The 18,601-nt window shown below is 53.2% G+C and overlaps 4 protein-coding genes across 4 annotated transcripts; 2 read left to right on the forward strand and 2 right to left on the reverse strand.

Moving 5' to 3' along the window:
• Window positions 1-1,177: 1,177 nt before the first annotated feature.
• HD553DRAFT_350673 (uncharacterized protein) lies at window positions 1,178-4,416 on the forward strand (the record flags this gene model as incomplete). The annotated part of the gene is made up of 10 exons (XM_046183550.1): window positions 1,178-1,786; window positions 1,864-2,010; window positions 2,125-2,535; window positions 2,621-2,705; window positions 2,790-2,969; window positions 3,050-3,125; window positions 3,191-3,340; window positions 3,413-3,479; window positions 3,550-3,916; window positions 3,992-4,416. The coding sequence occupies exons 1-10, from the start codon at window positions 1,317-1,319 to the stop codon at window positions 4,412-4,414; spliced, it is 2,376 nt and encodes a 791-aa protein (XP_046036109.1). The 5' UTR covers window positions 1,178-1,316.
• HD553DRAFT_350674 (uncharacterized protein) lies at window positions 4,417-8,932 on the reverse strand. Its single transcript, XM_046183551.1, has 3 exons — window positions 8,719-8,932; window positions 6,967-8,647; window positions 4,417-6,888 (listed from the first exon to the last, which is right to left on the reverse strand). The coding sequence occupies exons 1-3, from the start codon at window positions 8,768-8,770 to the stop codon at window positions 4,491-4,493; spliced, it is 4,131 nt and encodes a 1,376-aa protein (XP_046036110.1). The 5' UTR covers window positions 8,771-8,932; the 3' UTR covers window positions 4,417-4,490.
• Window positions 8,933-9,223: 291 nt separating this feature from the next.
• HD553DRAFT_342954 (chitin synthase) lies at window positions 9,224-16,169 on the reverse strand (the record flags this gene model as incomplete). Its single annotated transcript, XM_046182813.1, has 11 exons — window positions 9,224-10,143; window positions 10,212-10,378; window positions 10,456-10,610; window positions 10,675-10,705; window positions 10,774-11,339; window positions 11,410-11,629; window positions 11,701-12,055; window positions 12,118-12,458; window positions 12,517-12,866; window positions 12,934-15,652; window positions 15,730-16,169. The coding sequence occupies 11 exons, from the start codon at window positions 16,167-16,169 to the stop codon at window positions 9,224-9,226; spliced, it is 6,264 nt and encodes a 2,087-aa protein (XP_046036111.1).
• A 680-nt stretch (window positions 16,170-16,849) lies between these two features.
• On the forward strand, window positions 16,850-17,876 carry HD553DRAFT_324589 (uncharacterized protein; the record flags this gene model as incomplete). Its single annotated transcript, XM_046181508.1, has 4 exons — window positions 16,850-17,021; window positions 17,113-17,247; window positions 17,430-17,575; window positions 17,631-17,876. 4 exons carry the CDS (start codon window positions 16,850-16,852, stop codon window positions 17,874-17,876), a joined length of 699 nt encoding a protein of 232 aa, XP_046036112.1.
• Between the last annotated feature and the right edge of the window lie 725 nt (window positions 17,877-18,601).

Genomic DNA, 18,601 nt, shown 5'->3' on the forward strand with positions numbered 1-18,601 from the left:
GTTGAGCAATCAAAAGAGCGAACAGAAGACTGCTTGGAACTTGTATCTCCCCCCTGTTTCAGCGAACTTTGTCGGTCAAGCATAGAGGGAAGGTTCGCATGTCCGATTGTGTCGATCAGTGCTCACTGTCGGCGGATGCAGATCTCGCTCTACAGCGCTGCCACGTGCAACGGGAGTGTTGTTTGTGATCTCTCAGACCTGGGATTGACACTGGGGGTTAGTTTGTACATTAGCACTCCGGACCACATGGCTGGTCAAAGATTTCACCAACCCTGTTGGTCAGTTCGAGTGGCTGAATAGATGAGATATCGGTAAGCCGTGGCAACTGACTTGCAACACACACTTTTTTTTCAAGCACCCTGTGTGTATCTCATGGTTCATGACGTGAAAAGTGTGGCTAGGACAGTGTATGTAGCTTGACCACTGTCCGCACGTCTCTTCCCAATGTCTTCCAGCCGACATTATCATTCAAGCTATGTGATCATAGATACAGGTCCTCCTCGACTCTTTTTAGAAGATGCTTCTTTGCTTTTGACATCTCACAATCGAGGCCGAGCGCTAGATTCGAAACGGGGCGCGATTACCCAGATACTTTGCAGACTACAAGGGTCAAACATCTCAAGCCCTCTTTGACATGACGGGCTATCTAATATGTATCACACTTGTTCCGAACTTGGCCTACCTCGCTGCAGGTTGTTGTAGTTACGACTCGACGTATATCCTGCCTGGACGAGCAGCGGCTACGCTCGCCATTTCGCTCAAGACGAGTCGCCGATCATACGTATTACAATGTGGCGGGTCGTGCGCATCCCTAAAATCGTCTCAAGTATACCCTGCAGACTTTCCTTTAGAGTTTTTTGTATAGCAACTCTGCGGCGAGGGCATCAATTCCACGGCCCTCGGATGCGATTATATGTGATAGAACGAGATCCTGATTTGAAGCCTATCTGCGCTTCAACGAGGTCGTCCTGTACCATGTACCGGTGATCATAAGCCTGATCGGCGAATTCTCTGAAACGCGAACCGGAAAAAGGTACGGGGTGTGTGCTTACGTCACTTCCTCGGCAAGACCCACGCGGGGTGCCTTCGGCTTCCGGCTTCGGGGATAACTAGAATGTGACCCAACCCCCTGACCGACCGACCTACTACCGGGGGGACGACTACCATCCTTGTTCGTATTCAAGGACGTACTCTTTATAATCTCATATACCCTCTGTTTGCTACCTTGGTGGCATCAAGTTTGTGAAGTCGAATCAGAAGTACCCCGATATCCTGCTCAACTCCATCCTTCGTCTCGCGCTTCACAAACGCACACGATGGAGGACGTTCAACCACTCCATCCTCCTCGACCCCGTCGACAACGCAAGACTCTCTCCGCTGGCAAATGTCTTCTCTACACCGTCCTCGCCATCGGGGCAGCCCTCATCAGCGCCGTTCTGATCTCCGCTGGGTATGGCGTCTGGACCGCTTGGAAGTCCATCAGCGATCCTCATTCAATTCACAGGCTCGATAAGGCTGCGGAGAAGAACGTATCCGATGTCAACCTCGTCAGGGCAATCATCGACGATCAGACCCGGTTCGATGTGGCAGTCAGCGTCTGGACGACCTTGCCGGATTCTGAACAAGAGGAAGAGATCCGAGGGTTGACGTTCGTACAGGCTGATCAGAAGGGATTGGGTCGACCGAAGGAACAGGTCCTCTTCTCGGATATCGTCTTGAGGGACGTCACACTCCGCTCCAAAAGTATCGCTACGACCGTCAAGTACCGACTACCTCTGGATAGATTGTCAGTACACTTCCCACTCAACTTTGGATATGAGAGCAATTCTGGTGGATAATATTGATCCTTCGAGCCTTCGACAGCCGGGACCAGAACCTAACAGGATGGGACCTCCGGAGTACCATGGTCCTCCTGCCCACCACTTCCGGACCATTGGATGATGACAGGTTCATCAGCTATAGTCAGTGGAAACCGGACGAAGTAGGCAATCAGCCTAGGTTGAGCCATCCGTCAGTCCAGGCGTTTCTGTAATCACGCTCTCTCTGTAGTCAGAGTGTGGTCTATCTATTTTCATCTTTGTCTCATGCTGTTGTTCACACGTCGTATGTTGCAAACAATTACAGGTTCCCTTACCGACCCTCAACTTCAGAGGGGGAGAAGAGCGGTTCGCCACCTCAAGCCGGGGATGCAGATGGAGACCAGGAGAACCCAAAGTCGATGATATTCCGCTTATACGACGATTGGGGAGCGGGTGTCTCGCTCTTGAATTTTATCGCTGGGAACGAGACCGAGACCGAGGTGGAACCTTTGAACGCTTCGAACGAGACGACGAAAGCCAAAGAAGGGGATCTCCAAGTTGAAAGTTCGGACAAGGCGAAAGTGGATGTGGGGAAAGAAATGGACGATGATGATCTGGATTTGGAAGATGATGACGATCTTCCCGAATCAGAACGGGCGGAGAAGACGTCGAGTCAGCCATCAGAGCGGAAGTCCGAGGGGAAGGAGGTGAAACCTCATCCGTACCTCGTTACCAGGTAAGTCTACCGGGCTATCTATATCTCGCGGCACCGATCCAAGCAATCACAATTGTTTTAACAATGATTTCCGATATCCCTATAGGACACATTTCTATGCGATCAACGAGACCAGACCTATGGAACGCAAGGTCTTCAACAAGCTGCACAAGGACTTGAAGAGATTTAGTGTAAGTCGACGTGTCTATACTCTGCAACAAGGAATCCACAGACTGATTATGATCTTGTACTGGTGCTGTTCCTCCTGAATACAGTGTGGATTGTCCATGGGAACGGACGTCAAACCCGCCCTATCCCGGTGTTTCAAGCGATACCAATCGAATGGAGAATGGGGGGTCAAGGTCAAATATAATGCCCCGACCGAAGCTGGTCCGAAGCCGCGGTTGGGATACCTGCCTTATCTCGGATCTTTATCGGGTGGAGCTGGACCTATGGTCAGTAGAGTTTCCTCCCTTCTTGATCATTTTGGCTTAACAAGAATTGCTGTGCTGATCATACTGCTGACTGTTGATAGGACCTGGAGAAGATTCCCGTTAGGCGAAACAATACCCGTAGCGGTTCAGGTGTGTCATTGGATGAAGATACTCCGAGTCTGTCCAATCTCATTATCGTGTTCATCGGGTAGTGACTGGATCTGATACCACCCACCTCGCAGATTACATGGATGTCCAGTGGACCGTCGTCTTCTCCGGTTTGTCTGCCGGAAGAGTGGAGCTGCTGGAACAGTTCGCTCAACCTCCAACCCTGGCGCATAATGCCACGCAAGCCGAACGAGTGTTGGGTCATTCACAGTGGGAGCAGACCCGTGCGCACGAAACGTTGGAAAGCTGTCATTGGCTGTCTCTGACTTACAACACAATCTACTTGAATGCAACAGATGGAATCCTTGGCAATCCTGGCGAGGGTACTCGACCGTGGATGCGCTTTTTCTTGCGTACCGTTCAGTGAGCATATCTGCGTTCGAATAGTCGTGAGCGATGTCGTTCAAAGTTGGGCTCATCCGTTTCACGACAGAACGATATTGGATCTTCCTGTACATCTGTTGAAAATTCACTACTGGTATACTCGCACCACGTCGCTGGGAATTAACAGGACCGGTATCTACCTGAGCGGCCTTGCCGACTTCACCTGGACCACACTCTCGTTTACCGATCTCGCACCCTGGAACCAGCAATTCGAGTTCTGGCTGAGTTTCGGACTCACAGCAATCATCTGTGTGTGGTATACCATTCCTTTGTTCTTGGCCCTCAAGGTTGTCTCGCCCATCGCCTTGGTATGGAATCGTTGGATACCCGTAGGATCGCTGCGAGTCGAGCCAACCCACCGGGAACGGGCGTTCTTGCGTTCTGACTTCCGAATGCCCAAGCTATGGCTTGCTTTGGTGAGCGGTCATAGCAATCATCCGAGCGAATTTGGGCTGTATCGATGACCAAAATATTCACATCTTTTACGTCAGGCCATTACCGTTCTTGCCTCTGTGCGATACGCAGAGAATCGGTGGACCTGGTACATCGTAGCGCCCGCGTTGCCTAAAACGCACGACGTCGAGATTGCAAAACTCGGTAAATTACTCAAGACGTATCTGGAACCCATCGGTTGGGCAGCCTCTCATAGTGCCGAAGGATATCAACTCGTGACGAACCACCTGCACAGCTCATATGCGGCTTCATACGCCTTGACAACCTACCTGTCCACCATCTCCAGCGTAATCCAGCTGGTTTACCTGCTACCCATCGTTACGGGTCGACACGATGCCAAGGGGGGAGTGGCCGTTTCCGCGATCTTGGCATATGCGATGATGATCATCGACTTATGGCAAGCTTGGAATCTCCCGAGGATCGAGCAGCACAATATGGAAAAGGACGAAGATGAGGACTGAATGCCTTGCTCAAGGTGTACTTCGATATTCGTAATAATTCAGGACATCGTAAAGATTGGGGATTACAAATAATCATTCACCGCTCCGCCGCTTCTGTTTGGCGGTGCTTTCTGATGCGATCGATCACGTCTTTCAGCTCGGTCACGACCTCTCCCGTGCGAGTTTTCGTGTCTCGTGATGTCATGTCGATGCCGCCGTTGGGTCCAGTAACATCCCTCTCGGCTTGCTTGGCTCGAGTCTCTTCCCTTGCCGCTTTGACCGCTTGAATACGTTCCTCCCGTGTCAGCTTCCTGCCGTCGGGAGCCAACGATCGTGGCGGCGGTAAACGGGCCACAAAGTCTTCGAAGACGGATTCAATCCCGGGTGGAGGTAGAAAGGCCGGCGAAGTCGAGTTGAGCAAGTGGATGGACGCATCGTCATAGTTCTTTTGCATAGGGGCCAGTTCCGGGTCGATTTCATCCATGGAAGGTATCGAAGGCAACGACATCTCAGTTGATGTGTTTGTCTCGCGATCCAACATCGGATAATCGTTGTAGGTCGAAGCTGGACTCGACATGACAGCTAGACGAGCGTTGCCGAAGTTGTCCGTTATTCCAGTCATGCGTTGGACCAGTATTCGTCCTCGCTCCCAATCACCGATCATCCGACCAAGATCGGAGCGCAAGAGTTGCCATTGACCTGACAAGAGGGTGTGATCGCCGCCTGCTGCAGCGGTCATCTTTCTGACATCGGAGATTCTCTTGCTAGTGATCTGGACCAGCTTGGACAGGTCGTCCAACTCGTCTTGCAACACACGCGCGTCCGTCTTCTGCGGAGCAAATTGCGAATGCGGTTGGTTGTGCCACGGCTGATTAGCCCGCTCGCCAATCTCATTGAGAGCTTTGCGCAGGGCTGAAGTGCCCTCAATAAGTGATGTGCGCATGTTTGTGAGCACACCATGAACATCCGCCCAGTACCGCGCGACGTAAAGAGGGTCTTGACCAGCTTGTTGCAGCCCGTGAAATTGAAGGGCTAGCAATCGACATGCAGTCTGACGCCGTACGGCATGGATGGCGCGATGTCTCGCTTTGAGGTTGAGTAGCGTCAAAGGATCCTCCAGGCCTTCATGAGTGTCCTCCCGAGGCGATCGAGCCCTATCGTATTGGAGAAACCCTTCCGACCTCGGCATCGGTACAGCCAAACCTTGACTATTTGGGATTATTCCGTTCGACCGGAACGCTACCTCTTCCGTGCGAAGATTACGACTGCTCTTTCTAGACAAGGACGCAACGAGATCTGTAGGAAGACCTTGGATGAAGGCGTCCATACCCTGGTCGACATCGACAAATACAGGGGAATGGCGCCGCGCAGGTCGGGGCGAGTCACCGGGCCTCGCGTGAGTAACGCTCGAGGGGCGGCGAAACCCGATAGACTGCAAGCTGCTTCGCTTGCGTTGATGTGTACGGGGATCAGGAACCGAACCAACGGAGACTCTAGTGATATTTTCCGTGTCCAAGGACGGTCCAGAATCGGCCGGGGCAGTGACAGGCGGGTCGGGCGCCCTTAGCATTCGTTCGCGCTGGGCCTGGGCAGGCAGCATCAGAGGTCTCAACTGTGACAGCTTGTTGGCAGCCACCGGCGGCTGATTTTCAGATTGGTTAGGCGTACCCACTTCCATCAATGGAGACCGCCTCCCACTCGAAAGACGTGACGGCGGTCTCGTAGAATCTGCCGTGCCGACTTCTAGTCGAGGTGAATCTCTGCGCTGCAACAGCTGTCTCTGGTCACCTCGAGCTGCTGAAGCGCGCCGAGATTGATAGTCCCGGTCCGACATGACACTATTGCTCCGGCCGAGTCCGCTCATGCCTCCGACCAGGCTCTGCGTCCGTTTCCTGTTTTTCGCGCTCCAGGTCGTTTGCCCCATCACGCTAGACGGTCGAGGACTACGCGCCGGCAACGGTGTGAAACGATCTTCAACCAGGGTGTTCGATATCCTCTGCAGGTTGGACACCGATTGCGACGATCGCAGCGTTTGAAAAGGCGGTCGAGCAGACAGATGATCGAGCTGCTCCGAAGGCTTCCGATAGCCAATGGTAGCTGGCCGATTGGCATACCGATCAAATGGAAACCCAATCTCGCCTGGCCCACCCGTCTCGCTGAGCGGAGTGCTTTGAGGAAAGCCAAGCGGATCGAATTCGATCGGGGTTGTGATTGCCTCGCCAAAGAAAGGCCGCCTGGACGGTGCGGTCGAGTTATCCAGACCTCCTCTGCTATCTCGGCTGGACGAGGAGAACCTCTGTCGATCCCAACCTGGGGACAACAGCCCGTCCGAGAAGTCGTCCACCTTGTACAGTTCTTGCAAACCGCTGAGATCTTGTTCTGAGACGAGCGGCATCAAGGATGAGCTCGCCGAGATCATGGACGACGAGATGCCCTCCAGCGCTGAGTAAAGCTTGGTACGAAGAGCTTCTTCGAGAGGATCATGTCCGTCATCGCTGAGGTGACAATATCCAAAGTTCATAATTAGCTCATGATTCGCTAGAGTAGCAGTATGTTAATCGACAAGAACTTACAGATCGGCCTGATTTAGCTTTTCGAAAGCCTCGTTTGCCGTCTTTTCAAAGGCATCGTTGTCCTCGACCAGGTGGGTCAAGACTTCCAGCGCAGACGCCTGCAAGCTAGGCTCTCTCGCCGGGACGGGTTTGGCCTCGAGGTCGACCTTGTTGTCGTTTGCAGCTGGGATCGGGACAATTTCGATGTTCCCTGGGACTGTAGCTGTGGGCTCAGCAGCCAGATTCGGTACAGAAGGTTCTGTCCGTAAGACCAAAGGAGTAGGCAAAGCGACCTCGGTCGGTCTGATCATGACCGCCTCCGTGTCCGTCTCATCTTCAATCTGCCTTCCGATCCGAAGTTCATCCTCCCTCGGTCTCGAGCCCGACCTTGACGCTGCCTTTGACTCGCGCTCCCTGTTCTTCCGCGCCAACAACCCCCAGACGACCCTCCACCCCAACTCCCACATCCAACTCCCGATCCCATAAATCAAGCCCACCTGCACCCAGGCCCACATCCATAGGTACCCTGTGAGGGTATACGTCGAACGGAGGCCGAACTTGAATATCGGGACGATAAGGTATGACCAGGACGAGGCGGGTCGGCGTTGGGTATAAGGGAGAGGTGTAGGTTCGGTCGTTGTGGCGTTTCTCGTGGCAGTATCTGTAGACGCATATACGGTTGTATTGCCAGATCCGGTATTGGGGGTCTTCTCGCGTTGCCTACGTCTCTGCCTCAAACTCTCTCTCGGCCGAGGCAGGTCAGGTAACGTATGCGAAATCCCCGTCGGCGTATCCGTCACGGGCGAATCATTGAAGTTGGTATCAAAATCGACGATTGGCAGGGGGTTGAGTATCATAGTCGGCGTGCTCGTCCTGGATGAATTAGTGGAAGCCGCTGTGAGGTATGTCGTGCTCCCACATGAAGTGTAAGAGGTGATGGATGGGCGTGAGATGGGGTATCTGGTGAACGTCTGTAAAGGTGGTGGACGGGAGATGGAGGGTATAGAATTTCGTGAGGATGTAGAAGAACGTGCGGGTCGTTGATATTGTTGATAATGTTGATTGTAATTAGGGTTCGTTAATCGGGAATTTGATTCTTGTTCAAGGTCGGTCCCATATCCATAGGTGGAGACCACCGAGCTGCGATTCCCAATCTCGGTGGCATGTCTCGAACGGGCTGCTAGCAAGCTCGACCTCTTCTGCTCTGATTTCGGTTGAGCTTCGAGGAGACCGCTGGAGCAGATGATGTATTTGAACTGTTCGGCGAAGTTGGCAGGAGGAACGAGGCTGGCAAGAGGTGTATCTGGTTCTCCGATCGTGGTAGAGTTGGAAGGTTTATGACGGAGTGAATGATAAGGCGGCTCGAGCGGCGATAATGGAGACCTCAGGTTGAGCGAATGCACGTCCGTATCGATCGAGATCCGACGGGGATGTTGCTGTCGTCGTCTCTGCCCATTCCCATCTGATGATGAACATGTCCCGGAGCTCTCAGAGTCCGCCCCGCTCAAATCCGCCTCGTCTCCTCGGACGGATGTCCTCAGATCTCTGACCATCATTCCGTTCTTCCTTCGTCTTCGTCTGAGTGTGGACTGATCGTGTTTGCTAGATTCATCAGATTCGAGAGCGCTGGTCGAGCCGATCGCCGAAGCGTGATCTAGGCTATCAGCGAGTGTCGGACCGAGGGCAGTGCATTCACCGTCCTCTTTGTGATCGGAAGCAGGAAGCGATAAACATCGTCTCTGAGCTCATATCATAGTGAAAAGACCTTCTCACCTCGCCATTCCAAGTCCAGCGGTACATCCCGGTCCACTTTGTTCTCGACCATCACGACCTATTTTTGTTCGCGCAAGAAGCGCCCGTTGCGAGCTGATTCCGGGGATGTCGTTCGGGGTCCACGGTCAGGTCATATCTCTTCGTTATGGTTCTATTGTATTTTGCTATGACCGTGTGTCTGACATGTCTAGTCGCTGTTGACGATTAGTTGTCTACAAACGTACAAACAGTTTGATGGCATGACTGCTGTGTGCGAGCTTGCGAGCGTGTGTCATGGGACCGCGTGTTTACATTTCGAGCCGGGGGCCCACATGGTGAACGAAGAGTCTCACCTCAACAGAGTAGGTTGTCATTCAACCATCGATCCTATGCAGAAATGATAATGATAAAAGATGCTCAAACTACTCGCTACAAAACACTATATCATAAAACCCATGCCGTGTCGTCTGAACAGATATATAAGAAGGAGAAAACACAAAACGTCCGTCCTCATACCCTACGCCCCTCATCCGCCGGACAACAACCGATCGATGCTCTCGTTGATAAACTTGGTCTTGCCCGTCAAATCCGCATTCGGGTACTTGCTCATGACCAACTCCCTGATCTTCCTCTTGGTCACCGTCGTAAGATCCTGACAGGCCAAATCGGCCTTGAGCGTCTTGAGCACGTCGTCGTCCGAAGGGTCTTCCGAGTAGTTCAGGGGCGCGGGTTCAGGCGGGGCGTCCCCGAACGGGTTGGCCGTGTTCGCCAGCGAGTAGGTAGAATATGGTCGGGCCATCGAGGGCATCTGCATATGCCCTTGCGTCTGAGGCTGCATACCCATCCCGGATCCACCGGTCCCTTGGGGCAAGATGATCGAAGGCGCACCATTAAAGCCGTTCAGGTTGGTCATCATCGAGTTCCTCGGCCCGGCGTGCTGGTTGTTGTTGTTGGGCATAATCATCCCGTACTGACTCGGAGGAGGTCCACCCATGCCCATCATGTTCGATCCTCCCATCATCGAAGGTGCCATCCCGCCGTAATCCGATCCCAAGGGAGAACCACCTCCTCCCATGAACGGGTTCTGCGCAAACATCGGGTTCGGAGGCATCCCATAGACGCTCCCCGCGCCCCATTGACTCAATCCAGCCATACTCGCCGCCCTGGGGTCCTGGCCGGGAGGCTGAGATCGCATGGTCGAGTACGAAGTCATCGGTCGGAGGTCTCGTTGAGATCCAGGTCGGTTCATAGGGGAAGAGTCCCGGTAGTAATCCCCGCCCCCGCTCTCGAACGTCGAGGGAGCTCGGCTGCCCTGTTGTCGGCCCATGGTGAGACCGCCGTGACGAGATCGATTGTCGTACGAAGCGTAGCTCTGCGAGTCGGTCTCCTTTTCCAACAAGCCCGCTCGAGCCGTCTCGTTCTCTTCCCAAGTATCCCGTTCGTACTCTGAAGCACACAGACATGGATGGGTCAGTCGGGATTGTTTTTGTAAGCGAAAGCAGGCGTTTACGTACCGCTGAATCGCTTCAAGGGAATCATCGAATCGTCGTAATGATCTTCAGCGTCGGCGATGATCTTTTTCTCCTTACCCTCGCCCACGACCACACGAGTGTTACCCCAATTGGCATCGTCCATGTTCCAGAACGAGTAGATCGGGAGCGCGAAAGAGAAGATTGGGAAGCTGTATCGACGCGATGACAAGATTCGTGTCAGCCAGAGCCTCCTTCAAGACAGTGATAAAGGCAAGGTCGAACTCACGCCAGAATGTAGACGACCATCCAACCGATGAGCATGAACTCTCGTTTGAGGATAAAGATGACGGCTTGTAGACCGTAGACGGCTGCGATCATGGCAATGGCGATGATGGGTACCGCCGATTTACCGATAGAGACAACGACAATTAGGTAGACGAGCTGGAGCCGAGCATATTCAAGGTCAACTCAGGCTCTTCCGGTGATGCGGTCGGCAAGAACTCACGTAGACAAAAGTGGCTGGCAGGATGATGGTTCTGGATAGCGCGACGAGCAGTCAGCCAAGAGATCGAGATTTGCGCAACATACACTCTCAGTTGCTCACCCTAGCAAATCGAGGAAGACGATAAACCTCATCGAGAAGCAGCAGAATCCACACATCTCAGGGATGCTGATCAACTCGAACAGATTGTGTACCGTCGAGTTGATCCATCTTCGTCGTTGAGACAACAGGACGGCCCAGCTGGACGGCGCGACCGTGTGAGCGATGGCGTCGGCGGTGAACTTCATCTTGAAGGTCGGGAAATGCTTCATCATCAAGGTCGTCAAATATCGGTCCTCACCCAAGGAGAACAGGTTCTTCTTGTGAAGCGTATCGACGTTTGGCTCGGCGTACTCGTCGATGACCCTGCTGGAGATGATGATCGGGCGACCCTTGTCGGCGGTTCGAATCCGGTAGACACTGAAACAACCGGGTAGACAGGTGACTGAACCGAACAAGCTCTCGAATGCCTTGGTGAGGTGATGCGAGATGTAGTATTCGTAAACCTGGATCATCGTCGTAAAGGATTCCTTTTCGTTGGCAACCTTGGTCTCCCCACAGATTCCGATAATGGCCGAATCGTCGGCAGCGCAGGCGATCATGCGGTTCAACGAGTCAGGGGTCACGCTCTATCGGTCGAGAAATATCGCGTGATCAGCTTCCAGTGGCTGTCAGAGTGGAATTGGCTCGACCACTCACGGTATCAGCATCGACCTGGAAGATGTACTCGTAGAACGCCGGATCGATACCGATGACGTTTCGCATCTGATGGTAGATCTCCAGCTCGAGCGGGTTCATAGGGGCGTCAAAGTGAACTCGGTTGAGGTAGTGCAGAAGCAAGACCTGGGAATCACGTTTCCCTCGATTTCCAGGCTTGCTGCGCTCCGAAGGCTTGCCGACCTTGACAACGACCATGTAGCTATGAGGCGGTCAAGGTACGTATCAGCTTCGATCCATGAAGTGACGAATCGTTGACCGCAAAATACTTACGGAACAACGTGGCCCTCAAATTCATAAAGTCCGGAGTATACCTTTCCGTAGTTGAGCTGTCTCGAGCCTTCCCCGACCGACTTGAATAGCAAAGGTTCAGGGTCAAGCTTCGGATCGACTCCAAGGATATCGAGGACGATACGAGGTGTAGGCCTGTCGTTACCGCTACCGATAATGTTGCCGTCGCAGATGATAAAGATCAACTTTCGCTTGTCATCGTAGTTGAGTGCAGCGAGCGTGTCGATGGTTCGTCGAAGAGATTCCTCGCCTTCCGTGTAGCAAGGCACTTGACACAGTACAAACTTGTCCTGCAGCTCGGGTGATCGCTTACTGGTCAATTGCAAAGCCGCCAAGACTACAAGAGGGTTGTTCTGATATCAGTATATACCCTCGGGTGGACGTTCGCCCGGAACTCACATTTGGCGACGACAGTGCTCATCATGACGATAGAGAAAGCCAACAAGAGGTAGTTCTGTACCGTACACCTGGCTTCCTTACGGAAGTCGGTCTCTCCGAGGTAGAACACCCGCTTCATGCAGGTCAACTGCCTCTCGGCATCCTCCTCACTCAATGAGTCAAGAGCTTTTTGGATGTCCTTGGTCAGGTCTTGGCCCGGCTGCTGCTTAAAGAGTGAGGTGATGCTCTGATCCAAGAAGTCGTATTTCGGTACACCTTCTCCGCTGGCGTCTCCATAAAGGCTAACGGTATAGAAGTAGTCGGTCAAGTCGTAAACGCCGCCCTTGTAGATGGCCCAGATCCTACACATCGAAGAAGCGGTCAGAGCCCAACTTGCATACATATTCCATTAGCACTTACTTCGAGCTATCATCGGCCTGCTGCTGCACGTCACCCTTGTCAAACACGAATTGACCCTTATATAGTTGATCGATGTATGGCTGGAAGCGATCAAAGTACCAGTTGTCGTCGTTGAGCTTGGTACCATTGGCGGTCTGAAGCGATCCCGAAGTGTGGACGGCGTAATCGACTGTTGGCGTAAAGTTGGCGTATCTAAAGGCAAAGTTCTGGTCCACGAGGCCGGGACATGCCTTGTCTAGGGGTATCGGAAAGTAGTTGGTGAGGTCTTGACCGGCAAACTGTAGCATGATCTCGGATGTCGTGGGATAAGCGGCGATATCGCTGTGCTGTCCCTTATAGAATTTCGTAAACTGCGCATCCGGCAAACGTATTAGTTGAGGCTCGTCAAACGGTGAGGCAAGACATCTAGATACCCACGTCGTAAACATAGCCGTGAATAGCGGCGTAATAACTCGAAGCGTCCCCGTGTTCCGTAAGTTGACTCGTGTTCCAAGCCTTGTTCATGTTAGGGCAAAGCAGCACTCCAAAGACGACGATGTAAAAGATGATGATTCCACACAAGATCCCGATCATGGCGCAGATGGCAAACTTTTCCCTCCATGCCATCTGGATATCCGGTCGCTTCATCCTGCCAACCTTGGACAGAAGGAAGGACGGTATCCACCATGTCATAAACCAGGTGATGCGCACCCACCAGCGTCGAGCTTTTGTTGTCGGTAACGTTTCCATCTCAGCGTGATGGCCTTTTTCGTGCACAATCATGTCTGCCACCTCGCCATCGTGGCCACTGAAGCCCTTTTCATCAATGTTGTTCTTCTCCATCGGATAGCCGTTGCCGAGAACGGGTACACCGGGGCTGTCCATGCCATTCTTGTAATCAGAGTCCCATCGCGTGGGTGTCCCTTTGGTCATGAGCAGATTTTCTCGGCTCTCGTCGTAACCGCCATGGTCTTTGTGACCGTCCATATAGGATTCGGCGGGGTCATGCATGCTATCGCCACCGTACGGCGTCTGTTGTGGGCTATCTGAAAACGGCGACCCATCCTCGCCTTCGTCTTCCCCTTCGATCGCACGGACCGCATTGTCGACGTCAACCCAGGCATCGTAGCCTAGCCAGATCTGGGATCGACCGACCGCATAGTCACGCTGTGCTTGCCAACCGTGCTCCGAGGCGAAGCGCCTCACAGCTCCCTCAACGGTGCTGCGATCGTTGGCATCGAAACGAAGTCCATGGTAGTCGCAGAACTGGAGCAGATCCTGACTGGCTACATAGTCGACCTGTTTCCGAATCAACATGTCGGGCAAGAGCATCGATCGGATCTGGTTCTTGACCTTGCGCTTGTCGACCGAATTAGCGTGACCCGAATCGTTCGGTCGGATACAGGCGACATGCCAGAGTTCAGTGTTGTCGAGCGAGGTCAAGATGTCGGTCATGGTAGCGTTGAGCTGAGTGGTCACCGGGTACGCCTTGCTTCCTTCGAGAGCAGGAGTCTGCATGGCGGACAAGGACGGTTCCCGCAGAGGCACTACCGAAACCTGAGCTTGAACCACGGTATTATCATCCAACGGGTGTCCCTCTGCCGAGATCGAAGGTCCAGAAACCAGCTTGGCGACAAACGAATCGCTACTAGCCCTGAGCATGCTGACGATCTGAGCGTCGACAATATCGGCGTTCCGCTCGACAAAGTGCGACATGTCGTACGTGCAAGCACCGGCATAGTGGTTGACGCCAAACATGAGCTTCCGACCGGTCGTAGCGGGCGGATTGTGAATGAACGAAGCGTGCACGCCGCACGTCCGAGTCATGACCGAGAGCAACTGCTCGTCCTGCCTGGTGACGTCCTGGAATCCTCTTTCCGGGTCAATCGCTACCCCGGCCTCGTCAAAGACGCCCAACAGGCCGAGAGGACGAGACGCCAGCCGCTGAGTCCGTCCCTCAATCAGACCTCCTCGGAGCATCTCGATGCAAGCAGAATTGTCCATGGTGACCACGTGAGGAAGCTCGATCCCATCCGCCTTGATCGCGCCGTTCAGCCCTCCATCGACCTGATCTTCGAAACATCGCCTGGTCAAGTACGAATGCAACATCTCGTTGGCGAAATTGATCCCAAACTCGTCGACCGAGTTGACTCCGGTACTGTTGATGAGTGGTTGAGCGTTGCTGCTGGCCCGACCTTCAGACAGGGGCGACGTCTTGGACTGATAACCCGGGAGTTCGAGCTGGACTATCATCGTATCCGTAGACTCTTGATCATCTTCCTCGGTTTCGATGGGAGCGATCTTTCGGTTGGCAGTCTCGACGATGAACGCAAAGAGGATAGCGTAAAGGTCCTTGACGAGCGTGTCCCTCTGTTTGGCCGCGCCTCTCGAATCGAGGAAAGACGAACAAAGTTCTTTCCGGATATACCGAGTCTCGTTGGTCAACCCCTGTTCGAGCTCTTCCGCCGGGACCCCCAGACGCCAGGCCACCTGCTCGAGCACTTCTCTGGACTCGTAAGTCACCTTGGCCGACTCGTCCATGACAACTCCCGACGTCGCCGTATCCTCGAACTCGATATTGCCTAGCAACAACAAGGTCACCAGCACGCTAAAGATCGACTTGAGGTGTTTGGCTTTGAATCCGAGGTTGGCCATGGCGATCCGGAGCTCATCAAACTGCAACGAGTCGTCCGAGAACGGTCCACCGGGGAGTCGATAACATCCAGAACTGGCCAGCAGCTCATAAGCGTCCGGATCTTGCAGGTCGAGCTCTTCCCTCTCATCCGGTTGAGCTCCAGCTAGGAGCTGGTAAAATACGTGAAAAGTCCTCTCATCACGCTCCAACCGGGTCATCCTAGTCTTGTTCAGCCCGAACGTCAAGACCTTCCCACCCGTCAACCTTCCATCTGTACGGGATCGACGTCCACCCGAACTGGATGCAAAGTTGAGTTCGAGGTACCGGCCGTGCTGCGAGGCCGAGCTGTTCTGAGCCGTCTTGCAAGATCCGAAAGAGTCGAGGACGGTCATGAGGGAGTGGATCTGGTTTGGTAACCGATTGTCCCGGGTCGAGCTGCCTGTACGGGTAGTGCCGGACAGCCGGACGAGCTGTTGCGTGAACAGCTTGGAGGCGAACGATTTACCAGAGTTGGTATAACCACTGATGGCCGCCAAGATGATACATCTCAGTTCCGAGTAGTCGATCTCGGATCACAAATAAACACACACGGAACTCACCTGAAGACGACTCCCTGATGTTCCCTTCTCCTCCGCATCATCGTCCACACCCTCCCAGCCAGATCATAGACATGCGGCTGTTCCACCCCGAGTACCAATCCATTCCCATTCCCTCCCGCTCCAACTTCCTTTCCCTTTCCCTTCTTCTTCCCCGTGCCCGTATTAGGCGTCTGGGTAGTAGGATTGACGTACTTGTTCACGTAATCCGTAGCTGACGAGTCGGAAAGGTTTCCTAGCGTCCGAAGAGGGTTGACTAGGAGGAGGGTCTTGGGTCCGAGGTAGGTATACGGGAGGTCTGATCGAGAACGAGATTGCAAGGTTGAGAGGATGGTATCTTCCGTAGGGTTCTCAGAAGGTTGAGAGGAAGATGAAGGAGATGGAGGTGGGGGGAGGAGGTGTAAGAGATCGGTCGTCTGTTGAGGCGTGATGAGGGTGGTCATGGTGGCGTGATGTGTCACGTCAAAGTCGTTTTGTGATATCTTCCGTCGTCAAGTAGCTTCAACTCCGGTTCTGAAGTTCTGGAGTTCAATTGAATCGTCCTCTGTCTATCGGTAGTCGATAGTCAAGATCAAACCTGATGATGAGAAGAAAAAACCGAGCACAACGCTCGTTAGAACTTTCTTTGTTTACGCTTTGAACGAGCCCGCCTCCGTTTCTGCTAAGTCACCCTGACACTTCGACTCACCTTGTATAGCTCCAACACCAGCTTAACGACCTTTCTTTACCCTTAAAAAAGCCTTCCACGGCGATATCAACCTTGGTAGGATCGGATCAAAGTGTCGAGAGATCTTCGATCAAGGTGTTTTTGGTGTGCAGCTTGTCGGTATGCGGACGCTATTTTGTATTCCGCAAAGCGACAGCCAGCTGGAGGTTCTGGGAAGCCGTACTTCTTTCCTATACCTCGAGCGAATCTCCTACGCTAGATGGATAGTGACCCAAGTCAATGGGAGATGAGATCGGAGCTGGTGTTGCGGTGTTGCAAGGTATATCGTCCTCATCTAGCTTGGAGATCTCATTCTCCTGATCGAAATGATGATGAACGGGCGGCGGGCGAAGGCGAGAGGGGTCGCTGGGTGGGCTGTGTCGTTGACAAGGGGGAAATCGCGCGCGAAAGCACAACATGCACCGCGGAACAACTCCCTCATCGAGAGCCCGGTGGCAATATGGCGATGAAGGTCAAGTCGTTTCACCTGATAACTTGCCGGGTTACGAGGGGTTTCAAACCGGAGGATCCATTTGGGTACATAGATCTATCGCTCAACCTAATTTGAGGGCTCTGACTGCTAGTCTTCGTAAGTGAGTATTTTCACAAGGCTCTTCGAAAATGAACGGCGTTCAGGCGTTCATGAACGTCTGATCGCGTCTGAACGTCTGAACGCGCAGTCGGACGTTCAGAATGTGCCAAAAAGGTAGACGACGCCACGGCTTCGCCACTGATTCAGCTGTATGGCACGGTTCCAGGCAAATTGAAATTCTATTGTACCTTGCCAGCAAGCAGACAGACCCGGTTCTTGGAAGGTTGATATTTTGACAACGCTCTTCACCCCCGAGTGAGACGCACCCCCACTGAGCTTTACCTCGCAAACGACGTTACACTCCGCACAACACTACCTTCCCGGTTCTGTTTACCCAGAAGAAGTCTAGGCACATGGTACTACCACCTCAACCTATTCTGACGGCCTGAATTGTGATGTCCGTAGAAATCGAAATCGGCCACGCTGAAATGCCGAGTGAAGCGCGTTACCCCTTGGCTACGCACAAAATCGCTCCATTCTCGTCACAAGTCAAACCGGTCTTAGGTCTGATCACATATTATGAAAGAGGCACGTACCCTCTACCCAAAGAGGTAGGTCGTACAGTTGAAAGTCGTGCGGGGCGGGACTTCGAAATCCCACGAGCAGTTTCGGAGCGCTCAGTTGCAGGAGCGCTACACTAGAATCGCTGCACTTGGAGGCGATCACGTGATCTCAACCGTTTCGGCCTTGATCTTTGATTTGGCTCTCACTGAAGCGACCGATCTTTGGGCCGACTATATCGGCGGCATGGTGTATGTACCCTCTATCCGAATATTGCAGTCTCATGGCGGTGGATTGCGATGGGTGGATTTCGAAATTTCAGTGAACCCCTTTATTCGCCCGAGTGGTTAAGGCCGCGACTAGAATTGAGATCATCACGTCACGTGACCTTTCCATCCGCAGTCTCTTTTCTCGATATCAGAGGATCGTAGTGGAGGAAGTCCGGAATCTGATGTCATAACATTCTTCTGGGTACATTCAGCTACGGTTACATGCTACCCTCGTGAACGTGGGACCACAGGGAAATATCGCTGGTTTTTGCCACAGTTCTAGAGCGACACTCAGCCCGGAAGCAGAGTTTGGAGTTGAAGACGAATACACCTGTTAGACGGGAACAATGTATGAAGTAAGCTAGATAGAAAGAGGCTCTCCCTAGATCCCTAGCAGCTGTTCGGCCTGTCAGAGGGATCCTGAGCCTAATTTGGCAAGTCGACCGGTCGTCTCGCCAGCTGTGACATGGGCTAAGCGAGAGTCATCCTTGTTCGATCCAGCATTTCACCTTCCCGCTATTCATCGATCATGGAACGGATCAGAGGATCATCCGATCCAGCTACTGACAGCCAGCAGCCAGCAGCCTCCTCTAGCCGTAGATCATAGATGAGCTCTGATATGAAAGTGTCAGCGATCAGCAATACAAGATAATTAATCTCGTTGTAGAAATAAAACGGCCAATCCAACACGGTGCACGATGCGAATGCCGAGCACTTTTCCTCGCTTCAGTGCCGCGCGCGCGCCATCGACAACTCTTCTGAGCGACACAGCCCGAGGGGACGTCGACCCAGGGCCCACCCGCCTCC

This window comes from Filobasidium floriforme (assembly GCF_021052385.1).
Source record: "Filobasidium floriforme strain CBS 6241 chromosome Unknown HD553scaffold_13, whole genome shotgun sequence".
Taxonomy (NCBI): domain Eukaryota; kingdom Fungi; phylum Basidiomycota; class Tremellomycetes; order Filobasidiales; family Filobasidiaceae; genus Filobasidium; species Filobasidium floriforme.

Bases quoted from the DNA above. Each gene is read 5' to 3' on its own strand.
- HD553DRAFT_350674 (XM_046183551.1), bottom strand. From the start codon at position 8,770: ATGGTCGAGAACAAAGTGGACCGGGATGTACCGCTGGACTTGGAATGG. The intron at 8,648-8,718 runs GTGAGAAGGTCT...CCGATCACAAAG, and splicing joins GCTGGACTTGGAATGGCGAG to AGGACGGTGAATGCACTGCC. The intron at 6,889-6,966 runs GTAAGTTCTTGT...TTGTCACCTCAG, and splicing joins AAGCTAAATCAGGCCGATCT to CGATGACGGACATGATCCTC.